At 30.8% G+C, this 21,375-nt stretch overlaps 1 protein-coding gene and 1 long non-coding RNA gene across 2 annotated transcripts; both read right to left on the reverse strand.

The window, feature by feature from the left end:
* LOC109350390 (putative serine/threonine-protein kinase) lies at nucleotides 3,717-8,782 on the reverse strand. Its single transcript, XM_019591631.1, has 7 exons — nucleotides 8,747-8,782; nucleotides 7,928-8,070; nucleotides 6,908-7,143; nucleotides 5,727-5,927; nucleotides 5,383-5,620; nucleotides 4,418-4,567; nucleotides 3,717-4,088 (listed from the first exon to the last, which is right to left on the reverse strand). Exons 1-6 carry the CDS (start codon nucleotides 8,780-8,782, stop codon nucleotides 4,528-4,530), a joined length of 894 nt encoding a protein of 297 aa, XP_019447176.1. The 3' UTR covers nucleotides 3,717-4,088; nucleotides 4,418-4,527.
* On the reverse strand, nucleotides 17,453-20,566 carry LOC109348948. The gene is made up of 6 exons (XR_002107834.1): nucleotides 20,300-20,566; nucleotides 19,428-19,552; nucleotides 19,197-19,297; nucleotides 18,559-18,915; nucleotides 18,422-18,446; nucleotides 17,453-18,301 (listed from the first exon to the last, which is right to left on the reverse strand). It is a non-coding gene; the product is annotated as an uncharacterized LOC109348948 (long non-coding RNA).

The following is a 21,375-nucleotide window of genomic DNA, read 5'->3' on the forward strand; positions in this document are numbered from 1 at the left end:
CTATCCGCTGAAGTTCAAGAAAATCACTATTATGAGTTGAAGTTCAAGAAAATCACATAATTATCGGTTGAAGTTCAAGAAAATCACATTATAATGAGTTGAAGTTGAAGAAAATCGCATATTATGAGCTGAAATTCAACAAACTCACATTATCATGAGTTATAGTAATTTATGAAGAAGATTGGAAATTGATTCTGTCACACTCTCTCGCATGCATGTCCAACACTAAACAGTGCAAACGAATATGCGTAGAATGATTATTATTATGATCTCAACTTCCAGTGATTCCACATATACATCTCTCGGTCTCTCTCTCTCGCTCTCTCCCTCGCCTTCTCTCTCTCGCGCTCTCTCTCGCGCTCTCTCCCTCGCTCTCTCTCTCGCGTTTTCTGAAAGAACTTATGCAACAACATCCAATGATCTTGTCATTATATAGCCGATTAAACACCAACACTGTAATAAAATCTACCTAATGGGCCTTACGGGGGCCTTAATGGGCCTTGTTAATCACATTATTTTGTCATTGTTGTTTGGTAAAATGAAAGTATAAGCATGAAAAAAGAAGGAGAACATTTGTAATAGTGCATTTAACAGTAGAAGAAGAAAGTAGAAATGGAGTTGTTGAAGAAGTGAGAGAGAAAGAAGTCTCACTGTTGTGCCCATGTTCTTAATTTCAAAATCACTTTTTAATAAAAATTCCGGATTTTTAGATTAAATTTTATTTTCAGTAGTCATTACTCATTCCCTCATTTCTGAACTAATTAATGACATGACACTCATTCATTATTGTTACAAATGTAAGGGTGTTTAATATATCTATACATAATATAATATTTACACATAATCATTATATTATTTATTATTGATTTGAATTATTTTTTTTTAAGAATCAATAATAATTAATATGATTGAGTAATAGTGTATAAAACACTTAATTATGTCATTTTCAATAGTGCATTTGTTTAAATTTCCCTTACATTTCAATCATCAATTCGAGTTTCATAAAACTTCATCAATATAATCTTTGGGTGAGACTATTGATTTTCACATGTGTTTATTCATACTTTTGATTCAGTCCCGATTTAGTTAAGAGAAAATAACTCTAATAATATATTAGTTTTATAAATTATCATTACATCTTTCAACATCTGTGTTTAATCTTTATTAATTACTCTTAAAAAGTAACTTAAATGAATAGTTGATAATATATAGATATTATATTTTTAGTTAAATAAAAAGATATGATTGATTAATTGAAAATATAGAATTTATCAAAAATATCTTATACCAAAAATCAAGAAAATAGCTAATCATCAGTCTATTTTAGGAGGGGTTGTATGCAATTTGCCCCCTCTTAAACTAAAGTAGCTTCCCTTTTCTTTTTTATTTCTCATAGATATCATCGCACTATAGGTAATTATGTCCAAGCCAAAAACATCCACAAATATATAAATCTAACTCTTTTAATGAATATTTTTTTAATTCATAAGATTTAAACTCAAGACCTTACTTAAGGAAAATCAAGCATATACCACATGAACTAACCGTTGTTGATAAAGTAACTTCCCTTTGCCACACTTCTTCCTAATTCCCTATATTATGTATTTAAATTACTAATTCATCAATGATTATATGCTTTAACATGTTTGCTTATTCTTAAGCAAGAATTCAAGTCTTACCACATAATGTATGCACTAGTTATAAAAAAATATTCAAGATGTTTGCTAAATCTTAAAGACATCATAAACGATTCATACTCAATAAAATTTAAAATACTCATAGGAGACATAATTAGTGAAGTACCACTATTCAAAATTTTGTGATGTACATCGCCAAATAAATGTGTTACCTCATACAACACATAACCAAACACTCATTACTTCAAAGTTGAGATCATCCCGTTATACTCATACTTGCTTGGTTACTTCTACAAATAATTCATGGGCAAGAATAAATATATCATATTAATACAAAGAGATAAGTTAGCTTCTCTAGCCACTAAAATAATTACAAATGTCCTATCTAATATTTTATACAAAAACATTTCTAAAAATTAAAAGAAAATAATACACAAATCATAATTTTAATGATTAAAAAAAATAAGAATATCATGGAGATACTCTATTATGATCTTCTAAGCATATGAGGCCAATCCTAATATTTTTTTCATCTTGTGTAGTGGGTGTAAGCCACCCCTAATTTACAATTTTTTTAACTATGTCAAGTTTTTATGTCAAATTTTGAAGTACACGAAATAAGTTGAGTGCAAAATAAAAATTAGTATGTGTTCTAAATCAAAAAAAATTCATTTTTATTTGAATTAGAGTAGGCCCGAACAATCCAACTATATAAAAAAGGAAGAAAACAACTTCAACATATCATAAAACTACTCAAATAGTCAATGTGTTTCTTTACCACTTTACACTAGGTGATTAGATGGACCATTTTAATCACATTAAAATAAACCAAAAACAGATATTTCGTTAGAATCAATTAGGACTGGAAACGGGCCAAACCAAACCAAACCAGAATTCAGCTCAAAACTCAACTCGAGTTCGATACACGTTATTTTCTTAGCTCAAGTTCAGTTTGATTAAAGTTCGCGAACTATTCAACTTAGTTCAATTAATTCATTTGGCCAACTTAAATTGTTAATTAATTCTTCAAAAATACTACAAAAAAGTTTTATACATATAAATATAACCATGTTTGTATATAGTAAAAATAAATATAAAAAATAATGGATGAGTCATAATAAACATAAAAACTAGTTTATATATTTATATTTATATTTGTATATATATATATATATATATATATATATATATATATTTGTATATATATCGAGCTAGCTCATGAATCGAACTGTATCCAATTCAAGTTTGATTCATTTATTGAACAAATTCAATTTCCAGCTCAAGTTTAACTCATTTGATTCATGAACCATGTTTGTCGAGCTATATAACGAATCATGTCTTGACATCATACACTATTAATTTGGAATCATATGCATATTTTAAGTAAAAAATATATATAATGTCGTTCATAATTCAGTTAAAAAACATAAATTCTATTATGGCTAAACCTATTCAGGTGATTCAATAAAGAATGACAACAAATGGTGAGATACTTCTATAAAAGGAAAGTCCAAAGATTGCTGATCCTTTCTTAAACCAGAGAGGGAAGTCCGACTAAGTGATTTACCCAATTAAACTGGTTCAACCCTATGTAAACCTCTTTCTATTTGATTTTCGGCTCTCTGTACACCCAGAAATATTATCCCATATATGTTAAACTTGATGGAACTACAAATTTGGTGCATACATTATTATTCAACAAAGATATTGGAAAAATGATAACATAAGCAAAAGTATCCCTGACAGACCTCTTTGGTTTTGACTCTGATCATACAAAATCCAATCGTTTAGGCTAAAAAGAAGCACCGTAGACAGACATTTGCATTCTATCCAATACGTTTAGGCTAAAAATCAGTACATCAAGGACTCACATTGTCAACCAAAATCTAAATCTATAAAAGATTGCATCAAACAGGTTAACTCCACAACATTCTATCAAAAGTCAACAAAGGTACTTTTATTTTCTCCTCAAAAGAGAAATCCAATGAAGGAGAACCGGCTAATTCCATAGAGCATTCCTCTTAAAAATTTAAGTGGCAAAAAACAAAAACAAGCTTTCAAAACACAACACTAGTTCTAGTAATTTCTTCACAAAGCAGAGAAGATAAGCAAACAATAGGAAAAAATTAAACCTCAAAAACAAATCCAACCTTATTATGCAAAATCAATAGCAAACTACAATATATATATATACACACTCATACAACAACATCAAGCCTTTGTCCTACTAGGTGGGGCTGGCTACATGAATCGAACGACGCCATAATGTTCTATGGCTTTGTTTGTAAACCTTTAATCATTTCCCTATGGATAAAGAATTTCCATTTTAGAAGCATTTAGAGACATCACTTCTAATTCATAATGCAATTGCATTGAAGGTCCATAAACACTCAAAATACCATCCAGATGTTACATTATGGATAAAGAGTTCACACCTCCGTTGCAATCATTCTGAAACAAGAGGAGGCCATATTAGAAATGTGTTTAAGGTCATATAGACTCAAAATACCATGCTTATTTTACAATGAAGTGGCATTTAAGGACATCAAAGCTCAAACATGCCCCCATCAAGAATTTAGATCATGAAAAGTCTGCCATTGCCTTTAAGTTAAGAAGGCACAAAACACAATAAAAAATTTACATTATGAATAAAGAAATGTGCATTCATTGACAATGCATTTAGGGTTAACCACGTTCATAGGTTAAACAATATTAATTTAGGGAGTTAGTGATTTTGCAAAGTAGTAACAACTAAATATGGGAAACCGAAAGTTACATACCCATTCCAAGAGGAATTTCTATGACCCTCCCCAATTTGCCCGTGCACTGCTTTTACCACCGACTACTTCACGAATAAGAAAGCCAAAGCTATATACATCAGCCTTCATGGTTAACTGTCCACCCATCGCATACTCAGGCGCAAGTAACCACTGTCAAATTTGATGCCAAGGCAGGGTTAAATGTTAATCAGTCCCAATGGACGGACCAAGCAAATAAATGAGAATATAACCCTAATCCATTGAAACTACCTGCTTCCGATTTCTCTTTTTTGAACAAATTAAAAGTAAGCATAAAAATTAAAAAACATTCTTCGGGTATAAACCGAGAACATGCCTAAAGAGTTCTTAAGGGCCCATTTGTGAATTAAATTTTGGAGGGGAAGAGAAGGAAAAGGAAGACTTCAGAGCTATATGACAAGTGTATTTTTTCCCTTTCCAATTCCTTCCCCTCCAAAATTCAAATCAAAAGATATTACTGTGTATTTAAAACAAGAATATGAATGATCAATTGGATACAAACGTCTTTGTATTGCTATCTTCTCTCCTAGTTCTACTAGCATACATACCGAAATAATTAATATGAACACTAAATATGATAAGATCCTATAATTCTACTCCCAGTAATATCACACTAAAGGGGAGGTTTAGTGCATGGGTATTCCACCTAGTAAGGTTTGGGGAAGGTAGATGCATGCGATCTTACCCTCACAATCAAAGAGGTTGTTTCCATATTTGAACTTGTGACGTTCAGGTCAAAAGGGAAGCAACATTCTCGATAATACTATACTAATTAATATTTTTCCTACAAAACTGATATCACAACAACAACGAAGCCTTAGTCCCACTAGGTGGGGTTGGCTATTGAAGACTGATAATAGCTATTTAAAAATTATGACTTCAAATCTTCCATGGCTATAGCAAAACGAAAAAAAAAAAAATTATTAAGAATCTGAAATATAACATACGTTGTTCCAGCAATTCTTGCGCTAATGTGAGTGATGTTATCTGGAAATAATTTTGCCAACCCAAAATCTCCTATTTTTGGATTGAAGTCTCTGTGAAGCAGTATATTGCTAGCTTTGATGTCTCTGTGCACAATATGCGGCACAAGTTCTTCTTGAAGAAATGCAAGACCCTTGGTGGTACCCATGCAAATACTAGCTCTTTTTCTCCAGTCAAGTCTGATGATAGAAATCCATGTGCCTACAGAAAAAGATGAAGAAAAAAGAAGATTATATATTTCATCCTCTGAACTGCAGATCTTAGTTTGCAACTTCATAATTCACACCAAAGCATTTCTCCATTTTACCAAGTAATGCACGATCAAGGCTGTTATTTTCTTCATACTCGTAGACTAATACACGACTTGGTCCTTCAACGCAGCAACCGATCAATTCAACAAGGTTTGGATGCTTAACATGTGATACAGTATTAATTTCAGTAAAAAAATCACGAACTCCCAGCCTTGACCCAGCTGAAAGGGTCTTCACTGCTACCTGTCTCCAATATTCTTACTTATATTCATGTTGGGAATATGTATATAATTTGTCTAACATATACATTTAAGTGAAATGCAGAATTCTATACTGGTTCTATCAAGAAAATTAGGGTATATATCTTAAGGAAAGTATAAAAATATTGCTGGATTATGCCCCCGAAATTCAGACCATATCTTTTCCAATCAGCGCTCTTTCATACATGATGGGGAGATCGTACAAGGTGAGAAGCCCTTGAAATACAAAACCTGATATTGAACATTTATATTATCCAATTAATTAGCAGATATGTAAAATATAAAGAGTCTGTTGACGGTTCTCAGTGCAGCAAGCTACTCCACTTCCAACTTTGAGTTGTTCCCTATTGTAGGTTCAGTATTAAGTAACACCAAAGCTATTTGTGTTATGACTTACAGATCTTATTTCTCAAGGCACTTTTTTAATGAAGCGTGTGACGTACCAAGAAAGTAAATATTTTGAGAAATTTATACCGTATACAAACTAATTTTTGACATTCCTATATGAGACATTTTTCCTCCACGAATTGCATACAATGTTTCATATCACCATTTCAAACGGAATCAATTAATAGTAACATGTTATCTTTAAAACACGAATAGACGTCATTGCTAGGCAATTTCATGGATCATCACACACATTTTGTATTCTGCTACTAACTGACTAGACACCTTATCAAACAGATTTATATTGGAAATATTTTCAGCTTGTTGTTTCTGTAAGAAGCAGAAATAATTTTAAGGAACAATCAAATAAACAATTGGCATTCAATTTCAGCATGCCCCAAGAACGAGAAAGCTAAAAGCTTACATGCCACATTATATTGCACACTAAAGAACATAAGTAAAGTAAAAAATAAATTCAAAAAAAGTAAAAAACACTATACAATAAAAACAAAATATCATCTCTGTTTTTTTTCCTTCAACTATGCAATTCAAAACAAAGGTTACCTGGTTTGGCTTCACCTTAGGATTACCTGGGACATGGGTAGAGCTAAATTGATACGTTAAAGACCCATAATAGGATGACTTATTTCTTGAGGATTCTCCTGAATCAAGGAAGAAGCCTGGAGCTGTAAGTTGCTTCTCATTGAGCCGGGTTTTCTTCGATAACATTAGCGGTCTTCTGCTTGTTGCTGCTTGTGTGCAGAAGAAAGCTACCTTCATCAGTGGTCTCCTCCAATAGCTTCCCTTCTTCATGAAGTTGCCAAGCCTGTTATTGCAAAAATGATCATCATTAGAACAACACACACATCTTGAATCATGCTAATGGATTGGGATCCTCCTCCAATGTGAGTATGAATACAATTTTGTTCACATCAGAGATAATCTCACTTTAGATAAGTCAAATCCCACAATAAATATAACACTCAGAACAATCACATCACTTTTTAAGGTAGTTATAATAAGAATCATGCATTCAATACTCAATTGATTGACAGTAGTGTAAAAAACCTTTAACAATGTATTATAATTAAATCCTATATATAATGATAAGATTTCATAGGTTAAACAGTATTAATTAGGGAGTTAGAAAATATAAAATGCGTCATTTTGCAAAGTAGTAACAACTAAATATGGGAAATTGAAAGTTACATACCAATTCCAAGAGGAATTTCTGTGACCCTCCCTCCCCAATTTGCTCAAGCACCGCTTTTGCCACTAACTACTATAAGAATAAGAAAGCCAAAGCTATTTCATGGTTAACTGCCCACCGATTGCATACTCTGGAGCAAGTAACCACTGTCAAATTTGATGCCAAAGCAGGGTTTAATATTAATCAGTCACATAGCACAATTATGCATTGACCAAATAAATGAGAATATAACCCTAATCCATTGGAACTATCTGCTTCCTATATCTCTTTTTTGAACAAATTAAAAGTAACCATGAAAATTCAAAAACGTTTCTTCGGGTATAAACCGAGGACATGCCTGAAGAGTTCTTAAGGATCTATTTGTGAGTTGGATTTTGGAGGGGAATGGAAGGAAAGTTACCAGAGAAAAGAGAGATGGGTATCTTGCCGAAGATTGAAATTGAGAGAAACGAGAGATGGGTTTCTTGCAGAAGATTTTCGGCTATCTGATCCTGCAACTGTAAAGAAGACATAAGAAACAAGCACAATACCATGAAAACCTTTCTGTACATGGAAACAATTACAGAAACTCAAGTTCTACCTGAGAAAGCAAGCAGAAAATTGGGCAAAACAATGATAGTAAAGGTAACCAGAATCAGCAGGAAACAAACAAAAACAAATAATTTTAGCATATTCAAGAAAATGTTACCAACATCTATTTTTCATAATCTTTGGTCATATCTTGAACGCATGGCATCTTCAGCAAGTTTCAGGACAAATTATATGGCTTTCTACTAATAAATTATATTGCTTTTGCAAGAGATTGGCAACCTATAATGTCCACCAGACGAATAATACTTGTGAATACTGACTGTAATTTCTGGCAAGAAAGAGACAGTAGCTCTGATTTTAATTTCTACCAGAGCAGATATAAACATATTGCTCATCATTTGTCAGATTGGCAACCTATAATGTGAACCAGAAGCTAAGTCTCTAAATTAATACACGAGAGTAAGGTTACCTAGTGTTTGTCCATAACATTAAGCACTTAATGTTATGAGGAAATTAACAAGTTGTCCTTCTTGCAGCAAAATATCATACGTGACCTCAACACAACACTAAAAGACTATTCACGGGTGACATGAAGCAAGTAACATCCAACATTCAGATCATCTTAATAGTTAAATAGATATATAAGAAGATAGTACAAGGTATGCACACGATTATAAAAATATTTTACCTTTGCCTGTAATTTTTCAATTTTTGCAATGGCCATATCATGCTCCTCTTCAAGCTCTGACTAGCAACTCGATCATTTTGTGTTCTTTAACAACCATTTGGAAACGTTCTTGAAGTTCCTTATGAACCCATATTGGACTCTCTAGCTTATTCTGCATTTTTTACAGCTTTTGTTCTAGCTGCAAAACAAAATAATTTGCTCATTATTCTGCATTAAAATAAATGTTGTGCTTATGGATAAGAATAATAGGAGGAATCCACATAGGATAGAGGGAAATTTACTTGCAAGTCTAATAGCACCAACATCCCCACCCTTAAAAATAGAGCTTACGTATACTTTGTGCAAAAAATTTCATCAGCGACAAAATTCTACCCGTCATGATCCAGTTTCTAGTTATAGAGCAAATCAATCCTTACAATTATCTCCATACACAACTTAGGGGAAAATGAAATGTATTATGCAGATAAAAACCTATAATGCAAATCAGTCATCTTATCATTTAGAGAATATGATATAGTTATACAATGGAAACTAGCCTGCCTCTCCCTTCGAAAGGTATTCACAACTCTTGCAGGTAGGGAGATAAGCCCAATCGTCCATGTTATAGTTCCCAATATTATGTTTAAATGGAAGATAATTGTAGCCCAGATCAACGCAGTCCAAGCATAAGTGACAATTAATGCAGTTCTGATCCAAATCCAGTATGCCAGTATAAGTAGAGAGAAAGGCCTTGTCACCAAGAGTATTATGTTAGCCAATGGCTTGGAAATCAATGCCATTTAGTGTTAACCACGACCATCCTGGATTTACATTATGAATAAAGAATTAATATTTCATCAAGGCAGATACCTTTGAGCAAGTGAATAATGTCCTTCAAAGTTATTCCATCCACTTCCTTTAAGAAATATTTGGTAGGTTTCCTGAGAGTAAAGGAAGATACCTTTGAGCAAGAGACACTATACTCTCAAACATACAACAAAAGCATATGCGAGTAAAAATCATGACAATTTATGTGAAAACCAACAGCTTCATATTCCTATTTTTGTCGCTTTGCCACGAGAATTGCCACCAAAGACGGAATCTCCGATGCAACAGATCACTTCAGCAATGACACAAGCCTAATGACAATAAACATGTTTGCTGCAAATTTTAATTTTCTAAAACCTACTTTATCATCATATCTGCAACCTTAAATCACATTCCATAACTGAACTCTTGTCTGCTAAGACATGAAACCTAAGAAAATGAAATACTAATACAAATAAATTAATAGAGATTTTCAGTAAACAAGCAATAAAAGACAGACATTCAAGGCAGAAACACAATAGAAATCCTTGAATGAATAAAATTATTTGCTAAGCTCAAATTAATAGTGAAGTTAGAATGTCATCCCCAAGCCATACCTCCAAGAATATCATATGGCAATGAAGTTATATTATAAGCATGCTCTAAGAATCACTTATTTGTCAACTTGTTAATTCGAAATAAACTGACAAAGATGAGCCCCGTTTATTTATTCAGCATGTAACATCTTTTAGTCCAAACGTGAATCATTTTATTTTTTTAATGACTCTAATCCGAAACTTGAGTTTACACCTTTTTGTCTTTCATGATTTGAATACCTTGGGTGGAACCTGCAATATTACCTTGTTCCAAGGGCAAGAAGAAGCTCACATGTTTTAAAGTGGAAACTCTTTGATTCCCTGTTAATTGTGTTAGTATAAACCATCAAATTATCTTTGTAGGCACTTCCATATTGAGAAAACAATGAAATCAGGCTTATGTTCAACTTGATATAGTAATGGACATAAAGTAAATGTAAAAAGGACTATGGGTAAAAAAAATGCTGTGAAAATATCATGACCATATAAGTTGCCAAATTTTACTCCTCAACAACTTAGTATGAAAGTCAAAATGGAAAAGTTAACATGTACACTTTCATGTATTCATAGTATATGAATACATGAAAATGGAATGCTCGAGGGTGTTACGGAATTAGAATATCATTTCAAAATTACCTTAAGTGCTGGAAGGGCCTTAACATGGCTCTTCATGATTACTGTCGGAACTGCATTGTTTAAAACCTGAAAGTATTCTTTTAGATTAGAATTATAGAGCTAAAGTTTATACTGCCATTTGTCTGTTCTCTCAAGATCTAAAATTATTGGCATTGGTAGGAAGAATGATGCTGAAAATTGACCATTTCCTTGTTTCCTTGATGGTCTTCATTATCTGCATCATGGGGACACAATCCAACCACTTCTACATTTTTGGATTGGACCACACACTCCAGTTTTGGGTATCAAAGATAACATTATTTCAGTTAACTTATTATACTAGTTCAAATTCATTTCATTAATGCAATGCTTGGCCTATATATATACATATATTATTTACTAGGATCAAGTTGTGTATTATTAGTAAGTTAGTGCAAGTGCTCAACAAAAACACCTTACAAAAATTCATCAACCATTTTTTGGGTACAACATTCAATATTGAGGCAGCAAAACATAATTTAATCTGTAACAGAACCACAAGTGTGTCAATTTTTGAGTTTGGAAGTAAAAACCATGTACTATTTGTTCATTATGTCTACCAATTATAGAGGAATGGAAAGGGCATTCAAAAAAGAAGTCAAACTATTCATCAATCTTTCTTTATTATAGTACTTGTATGTTTCTTCACCCAGTGCAAAAAACAGCAGAAGCAAACATGGTAAAAAAGAAGAACTCAAATATTAAAAATTAAAGAAAATAAAGAAAGGGGTGGCACCAATAAAGGGTCGGAAAGTCATTAAATAAATCAAATTTCATCTTTTTCTCATTATCAGCTGAAGTTCAAGACAATCACATCATTATCAACAGAAGTTCAAGAAAATCACATCAATATCAGCAGAAGTTCAAGAAAATCACATCAATTTCAGCTGAAGTTCAATAAAATGGCATCATTATCAGCTGAGGTTCAAGAAAATGGCATCATCATCAGTTGAAATTCAAGAAAAACACATCATTATCAGCTGAAATTCAAGAAAATCACATTATTATCAGCTTAAGTTCAAGAAAACCACATCATTATCAGCTGAAGTTCAAGAAAATCGCAATACTATGAGCTGAAGTTCAAGAAAATCATATAACTATCCGCTGAAGTTCAAGAAAATCACATTATTATGAGTTGAAGTTCAAGAAAATCGCATATTATGAGCTGAAATTCAACAAAATGACATTATCATGAGTTATAGTAATTTATGAAGAAGATTGGAAATCCAGATAGAAAGGTTCAACCCTCAATTGCATGCATATCTAACACTAAACAGTGCATCATTCTCTTTTTTTCATGTTCAATTTCATACCTCTCTTGCTAGTGCAAACGAATATGCGTAGAATGTTTATTATTATGATCTCAACTTCCTGTGGAGTGATTCCACATATACATCTCTTTCTGTCTCGCGATCTCTCTCTCTCTCGCACACACACACACGTTCTCTCTCTCTCGCACACACACACACGTTCTCTCTCTCTCTCTCTCTCTCTCTCTCGCACACACACATATTTCTGAATGAACTCTTGCAACATCATCCAATGATCTTGTCTTTATATAGAAACTAAACACCGACCTAAGCCGTCAATAAAATCTACTTAATGGGGCTTAATGGGCCTTGTTAGTACATATTTTATGTTACTTTTTTATTTTATTGAGTTTTTCATAAAATAAAGTTTTTCAAAAATATTTATTGAGTTATTTAAAAACCATTGGAACTTTGGTTTTGAAACCAAACATCATAGTAGAAATTCAGATAGTGTCAAACATTAAATAGAAATTTTAACCATGAGTGTTTGGAACCACATTACAAATTGTTGAATATGCTTTTTATAAATGTGGAAGCCATTTACAACAGCTTTACATGAAAGATATGACCCCAAAAAGGTTTTCTCCACCAAATCAAATTATTATTATTATTATTATTATAATATAAAAGCAAAAGATAAATGTGAATGAACAATTCAAAGTGATAAACCTTAAAGACATAACTAATATTGTTGATGTTGAATCTCAATAAATTAAACTTTAGTTTAAAATCTTTGTTTTTACATAATTGTTTGTAATTCACTACATGTGAGGATTTTGATTAATAAACATATTAGTGTGAAAGTTCTTAGCAACTAACAATGTGAAAAACAATAAAGTTTAAGGAACATAAATAAATAAACAAACAAAGTTTACAATATACCTGACAACAAAATATATAAAATTCACCATTGTTTTGTAAATCATTATGGCAAACTAGTTGTTTTATTTGGATTTTAGACTCCACTACTAAAGTACACCATCATTATATTCATTATTCAAGATGTACATCTATATGATTTTTCATATGGGTGAATAGTTTTATATGGACCAATTAACTTTGTCGATGAAAGTGCAGAAAATTTTAGAAAATACTGAAGGAAGTTATTTTCTCCGAACAAACTTATTTTGTAATTTATCATGATGGAATAAGATCTTTTTTGACAATAATTAAAAGGAAGCTATTATGCTTGAAAAATCGTATATGATCTTAAAACTATTAAAATAGTTATTTCAAAAACCAATATCTTAAACAGAACTCTCATACTTGTTTTCTTTCCTCACGAGTTCCATTTTAGTTGCAAATATTATTGAATAACTTTACGTGGTTATTTAATGGATTAAGATAGGATGACTTTGTTGTTACCTAGTTAGTGAAAACTTGGAAGGTGGCTTATTCTCTTTAATATGATAATGATTTAATATAGTTGTTCTCCGAAGGCTACAACAGTCCAACATCAAAGTAATTGATGAGTTTTTAGACATTGATGGTTGAGAGTAAACTTCAAGAGAGTTGATTCGCTTCTCTTTGTATTAATACATTATATTATATAGTTAATAGTATCTCTTAATTAAAAAATCATCAATAAATTTATAATTTCATTATTATTTGATTCTAGAGTATGATTAGTATAAAAATACATATTATTATTATTTGACTCTAAAATAACTACAAACAATATGTTATAGTTCATATTGTAACTATTTTAATATTGCTACAATAACATTATATTATTCTAATATTATAGTCAAACACTAAACTCTAAATAAAATATATTCATAATGAACATTACCTAAAATTAAGGAATAAAAAATAATTCAAACAAAATATAAATCAAATATGTGTTAAAATGCATTCAACTTTTTATATCTTTTGATTGGTTTTAATAAAACACATATAGAATAATCACTTACACGATCACAATTAACTCAAATAAAAAATATTGTTTTTCAATAATTTTAATAAAAATAAGAATATTATTATCTTTATTTTAGATTGAGGTAGATTATGTTTTATACCATGATTTTGATGTTTTAATATTATGAATTCTTATAAATTATAATCATAAATAATGATCCAAATTACTTTTAATATCAATAATTGTAGCCAATAACATGGCTTATTTTTTATGAATCGCATAGGTAAGTATATCTCTTATATTTTTAAATACTTATCTCATATTTTTTCAATTTTATAATTTCATTTTTATGCATTAAAGTAAAACAATGTGAATAGATTTTACAATAGTTTGTAAAAATAAAATTGTCAAAATCAATACAACTAAAAAATAAGATGAAAATTTGAAAAATCCAACAATGTATGAAATAAAGATATTGATTAAGGAAAAAATTATAATTTTGTACTATTATTTTCCTATAATGGTAAATGATATATTATGATTCACCCCCTATATGTGAATCATAATTGTACGTATTGCTTGACAACTAATTGTTTATATTTATTTATTTGATGAGTATCAAATTAATTAATATATTTGACAATTTAATGTAATTAATTAATTATCTATAATTCCATTTTTTGACTGATCCAAAAAAGTTGAACTACTCTATTTCTTTAAGACAAAAATAGAATAACTTAATTGTTTCTTTATAATATAATTGTAACTATGTATTAATTTTCTAATGTTAAAGTAATTATGAATTATGCTCAATAAATCACATGTATTATGGAATTAATGTGTTACATCATTATCTTATTATATTTGACCATTTAAGTTAATTGATTAATTGTGTATAATGTCATTTTGTAACTGATAAAAAATGATTTTTTCTATTTCTTTATAAAATTAATAATAGAATTATTTAATTATTTCTATATCAATATAATAATAATTTTGCATTAAGTTTCTTTATCAATATAATTATTTGTTTATTTCATTTTTTAACTGATCGAGAAAATTTGAACTTTTTGCTTGTCCATGACATTTATCATGCATGTTATGGAATTCAATGAATCATAACATGTTATAGGTTAACTGCTCCAAATTTAAACAATTTTTTGGGAATGAAGTAGAACATCAATAAGTGGATATTACTCAATTAATATTCCGAAAATTTATTAGTTATAATGCTGCTATAAATTTATATTCCATTTTTGTAACCCAATTGCTTTAATATTTTGATTATTACATCCTATTAAAGATTAAAGAGAAATTCAATCCAAAACAAAATCAAAAATCAAATCACAAAATTAATTGTGGTGAACAACTATTTAGATTTTAGATAACAAAGTAAAAGACATTCGAAGACAATCATGCCTAATAATTTTGACTTTTAAAGTGTAATTACAAATTGATTAATTACGTGTAATATCATTTTTTAACTAATTGAAGAAATTTGAATATTTCTGTTTGTTTATGACATTAAAAATAGAACAATTTAATTATTTTTTATCAATATAATTATAATTTTTCAAATGTGCATTAAGTTTCGAATGTTAAAGTAACCGTGTAATATGCTTAATTAATCACGCACATTATAAAATTAAATAAATAAAGATAAATTAATGGTTTGCTAATATAAGCAAATTATCGAAAATAAGGTAAAACAATAATGACTAGGTATTCCGTAATTAATAATCTTCAAATGTATTAGTTATAATTTTCAAATTTATATTCCAAACTGATCCATAAGTTCAAACAAAATATAATATAAATGGAATTAAATATTAATATAAAATCAAATTTATTACTTATAAATATAATATAAATGAAATTAAATTGTCTACATTGCTAACGATTAATATAATGATCATATTTACTATGATTAATTAGATAAAATATATATGTTCAAGAATTAATCATACCAAATTATTTATGATGAGAAGAAAAAAGATTATAGATTATTCCTACTAATACAAGGTTAACACATTCAGATTGTGAAAAAATTAACTTTGAATGAGAATGAGAAAGGACAAACACATAATAAAATAATAAAATTAAAGATATTATTATTCTACAGTTATAGTGAATGCAACATCTAATCCTTATATTATAGGATGTGAGATTTCTCTTCTGCAAATGGTGAAACAATGAACATGACCAATTCGTGTTTACTGCTTTAGCAAAATAATCACATAAGAAAGAAATATTTGATAAAATATCATGTGAGAAAATGAAGTTTTTATTATAGAATACCGATAATAATGAAGTTTTTTCTAGAATACGGAAAAAATATTATCTTGTGATACCTTGTTGATGTAAATTAATTGAATGTTGAAGAAGTTGATTTTTACATATGAGAATAAAGAATATTGTGTGAGTAAAGTAACGTACATGTATAAATTGATATAATAAACCAATTATATCTACCAATAAAGAAAAAATAAAAAGGACTTAAAATCATACCCGTTAGTAGCTTTGATAGTTGAAGATCATATATTTGTTTAACAAAATTGAAGAAAAAAAATGAGAAATAGTTTTGAAAAACATAGTTAAGACACATTGTTACAACCATCACAAATACTACTAAATAGTAAGTACTAATATGTTGACATATACTAATAGAAAACACAAATGTAGTTATGAGAAGGATGAAGTAAAAATGAAAAATAAAAGTAAAATCATACCTGAGTTGATGAAGATGATAGATTTGTGGAACACAAATTAAAAAAAAAAATAGTTATGAAATGATGAAGTAAAAATGAAAAAAATACTTCCAAGTAATAACTACCAATATGTTTATATATGCATTTTATTATCATGATGATGAAGTAAAAATGAAAAGAGTATAAAATCATATTTACGAGTTGCTTTGACATTTGAAAATAAAGAAGTAAAAATAAAAAAAGAATAAAAAATGATACCTTTGAGTTGATTTAAGTTGAAGAAGAAGATTTGTTAAACAAAATTTGGGAAAATAAGAAATAGTGTATAATTTGAGTAGAGAGAATGTGATATTTTCATAATTTTAAAGTTATTTGTGAAAGATATCCAAATAAAGTGTGTTTAATTTAGGAATTTCAACAACCCATCAATTTTACAAAAAAACTCTCTACTACTTTGTATACTTATCACAAATGGAGAGTGTCCAATTTTATAATTACAACAACCTTTCAAATTAACACAAATAACCTTTCTATGTACAGTTGTCACAAATGTAGAATATCTACTTTAGCATTTTCCATATAGCTCTTTCTTTTCTTATATAGAAGATAATAGTTATATAGTTGATTTTAAAAATTTAACTAGTGGCAATGTCATTAGTTGCAAGAAAAATCTTTTCATATTGTGATCCAGGCACAAACACAATCTTCTACCACCAATTGAATTGCAACATTCTGGACAAAATCAAAGTGAACCACAAACTGTGCCCAAAAGTTTTGATCAACATTGTTTCAGGGGTGTATCATTGACATGGAAGTGCAATTTGGAAATCTGATTTGGTGGAATAATTAATTGTTGATAGAAAATGAGATAAGAAAAATGCTCTCCGGCAGAAGCATCAACACACTGGAAGGTAAAGATGTTTAAGAGAACGGGGGAATATTTGTGAATACTGCACTATGTCAATTTAACTTACAGGAATCCTTATAATAGCATAGGCAAAATAAACAAATGAACAAATAAGTAGAAATAACATGAAAATTTGATAAGTAAATATAAACAGCAAATCGTTTCTCTGAGAAAGAGCAATATCAGGACACCGACAAAAGACACCACTAATTTTGGCATGCATTGAAGATTTTCTAGAACTATGAACCAAAAAAGGTAATTAACCAAAAATACATAAAGTGAAAAGATATGAATTTAAGGAGTGCAAGGAAAATAGATGCAAACATCACCTTTACCATAAAGTGTGACAATCAATAGCAGGCTTATAAAATTCAGGATTGGCAAAGCTCCCTTCATATTTCTTCCTTCTAATGTCTATATCTTTTTTGTCCTTTTTACTTCTTCCAATTTCTCAGGTGAAGATTTTCATGTTTTTGGCATGTGTTCTAGCAAAAAATATAAACATTCATGCTCTTCACCTTCTTTTGGCGTGTGTTTTATCAAAATAGCTCACACCTCCCATCAGGGGGTCTCTTCAATATTCAAAATTTCCTGTGACAATAATATGCATTGATGGAAGAAACTACAAATACCTCCTTAATCTATATGACTTTTCATTGGGACTGGTTTGATCAGCTTCATTTATTTATCAATTGTGTCACTATAGAGTACAGACATTTTACCCATCTTTGTTCATCTGTAAAGAAACAAAGGAAAACCCATCACTGTGCATATTGGGAAATATCATGTGAAAGATGAATAGAAGTTCCACTGAAAACATAACAGAGCTAAAACTACAATTCATCTTTCAACTCACCATCAAATCCTTGTTTCACTTGTTCCTGTAACAGAACCACATAAACTTTTCAATTATTCATCAATTCTATAGAAGAATTGAAAATAAGGAAATGCAAGTAACATAACTATTCAAATTAAAGGATACTGTCATCTTACCAGGCTAAATTCTTTATGCTTCAAAAGCACAAGCCAAACATGTTCCTCTCCCAGAAGCACATTATTTCTATTTTGTTCCAGTCTGACCCCCAGCATCACCTTCCTACATAGCTGCTAGTGCCTACACTAGTGGTATCCATGTTACTTCTGACTTAACCACAGCTAAAAGTTGGTTTTGCAATATCCTCTACTTTTCCAGGAGCAGGAATATTAGGTTGAGGCTTATGTATATTTGTATCAGCAATTCTATTTGCAACCCGTGAATTGCAGGGAAGTTCTGTCCATCTAATCAGAGGCTCGTAGTGAGGATTACGACCAAAGATTTATTTCTCTCAATCGAAGGACAAAGGAGGCTACCTGACTAGGCACAATGTTATTTGATAAAAAACAGTAATGGCAAATATTATACCTAAAGAGTGAAATTAGTATGCAAGTCCCTATACTTTTTAGAGCTTTCAAATATGTCCCTATAGTTTCGAAAAACAATCAACTGGATCCTTGAAGTTATTTTTTTAAAACTATAAAAACTCATTCACAATTTAGACTACGAAGATTATTAGTTAAAAAATTCCTAAAAACTACATGAACTTGTGGACTAGTTTGACCTCTCAAGTAACATCTAATCAGTATGTACTGACCCTGACTTGTTGCAGGACTTGGGGTAGGACTGGTAACCACATTGCAGTTGTTGCGTCTAGTGCCTGAACTCACAGTATGAGTTGCCAATGTGCCAGAGAAACTTGCATAACGCCAGAAACATGCAATAAAATGTGAAGCCAAATCAAGAACTGAATCAACATAAGCATGCATAATTAGAAACACAATTAAAATGACCGAATGACACTTGTCAAACTGTAACAAAAGCAGACCTGAATAGTAAGACAAATGATGTTCATAGCCATTGATTCAGAGTCAACGCTAATTAATGTTTCAGTGAATGCCTGAACCCCCTTCAAAATCCAGAACCATCACACAAACCTCTTTGGTTTTGACTCTGCAATCATACAAAATCCAGTATATTTAGGCTAAAAGGCAGAGTACCACACTTATAGCAGTTTGCATAGGTGTGGTTTTCCACCCATACTAGAAGTAGGGTTCCCAAATATAGGATGGAGAACAGCCTGCTGTAAAGATGACTCCTAGTGTTGCGCTCTCCACCCTGTAATTGATGAGCCCTCATTTGGATCATACAGGGACATGTACTGTCTTGCATGGTAAAGTTAGAATCACATAAAATTCTGATATGCATGTAGGCCTAATCACACAACCTAGAGCTGTACAGAAGGCTAGGTAAGTGTTGGGAAGTCCCACATCGACTACCTCACATTCTTGGGAATTGTTTAAATACATGTTCAACTACATCTCTATTAGCCAATTAGTTTTGAGATGAAACTTCACAGTAAGTATATTGCATGCATGATATCATTTCAAACACACCACATCTTATATTTGCAGGGGTATAATACCTTTAAGGGAAGTGGCAAATGTCCTGTAATTAAATAAAAAAAAAATATGATAACAATTGTATGGTTGCTATCTTTATCAGATTTTTTAAGTCAAGAATCTACGACAAGCACCACAAATCTCCTCTATCAAATCTAATGAATATGCAATTTTAATTAATCAGAGCAGTATAAGCAAATATGTATTGAGAAGTTACTGCTTTAAATAGAGATCATAGTCATACACATAAGTTCCAATCATTATAAACACTCATCATTCTGACGTTCTATAAATTTACCTGTATCACTGTATATTTTTATGGCAAAAGTGGAGATTGCAGGAAGCAGCAAAATTGCTGCACAGAGATACACACTTCTGTCTACACACCATCACCTGAGAAACTTTAACTGGGCTTCAATTTGTGCAGGTCTGCTTCTATGTCACTGTTATTCTCACTCTCATCACCGACACTCTTAAGCTTCCTCCTTTTGCCAAGATACAATCTCACTTAAAAATTGAGAAACAACAAAATAGCACCATTAAGCACACAGTTGAAAATCCAAGCAGCAAGAGCAACCCAACATGGGAAACCAAATTGAAACCCAATAACACAGCCTGGCAATTGTATGGTCGTTTTTTTTTTAAAAAAAAAATAACTTTTCTTAAAACCACTTTTCAAAAAAATAAAATATCTACCCTTGATAAGGGTAGGCCAAGGCCATGTATTACAAATGTATATAAAAGAGGCAAAAGAAAAGTAGTTATGTGGTAGTTTTGTCAATAATACCCTTAGTTAGTTAGAAAATTCAATAAAGGGATGGAAAATTAGTTGGGAAGTTTCTGGATGTGGAACCAGAGAAGAGAATCGTGGGATCCATTGTATTCTAACAATTCTACTTTTGTAATCTTCCTAAATTCTTAGCAATAAAGAAACAGCTCTACTCAACCTAGAATCCATTGATTCTGGAGAGAAGCTTGAAGATCAACACTCCCTTGACCCCACTAGGTAGGATCTTCATGCACTGGGCTGCCCTGCTTATGGTTGTTTGATCTCATCATCTCATGAATGTAATAATCAATTTACAAGTAAATCATGTACTGGATTCTAGTCTTTTAATTTACTTCTTTCATATATGGCCAGCCAACATTTAGAGCGAAAGTCAGCCGTATCAAAATAATCATGCCATTAAGAAGCAAAATGCCCAGATCAATTGAGTCAGATTTATCCAGACTGACAAAACTTACTTTGGTACCAGCTGGCATGTCACTCAAATCATAGTTGCAAATGAAAGTGTGAAGGGGTCTTTTCGGATTACTTAGCACCTGCAGAGAGCAATCACATGCAATAGTAAAGCATTATTACAAAAAAGACAG

Source organism: Lupinus angustifolius, chromosome LG06 (genome assembly GCF_001865875.1).
Source record: "Lupinus angustifolius cultivar Tanjil chromosome LG06, LupAngTanjil_v1.0, whole genome shotgun sequence".
NCBI classification, from domain to species: Eukaryota; Viridiplantae; Streptophyta; class Magnoliopsida; order Fabales; family Fabaceae; genus Lupinus; species Lupinus angustifolius.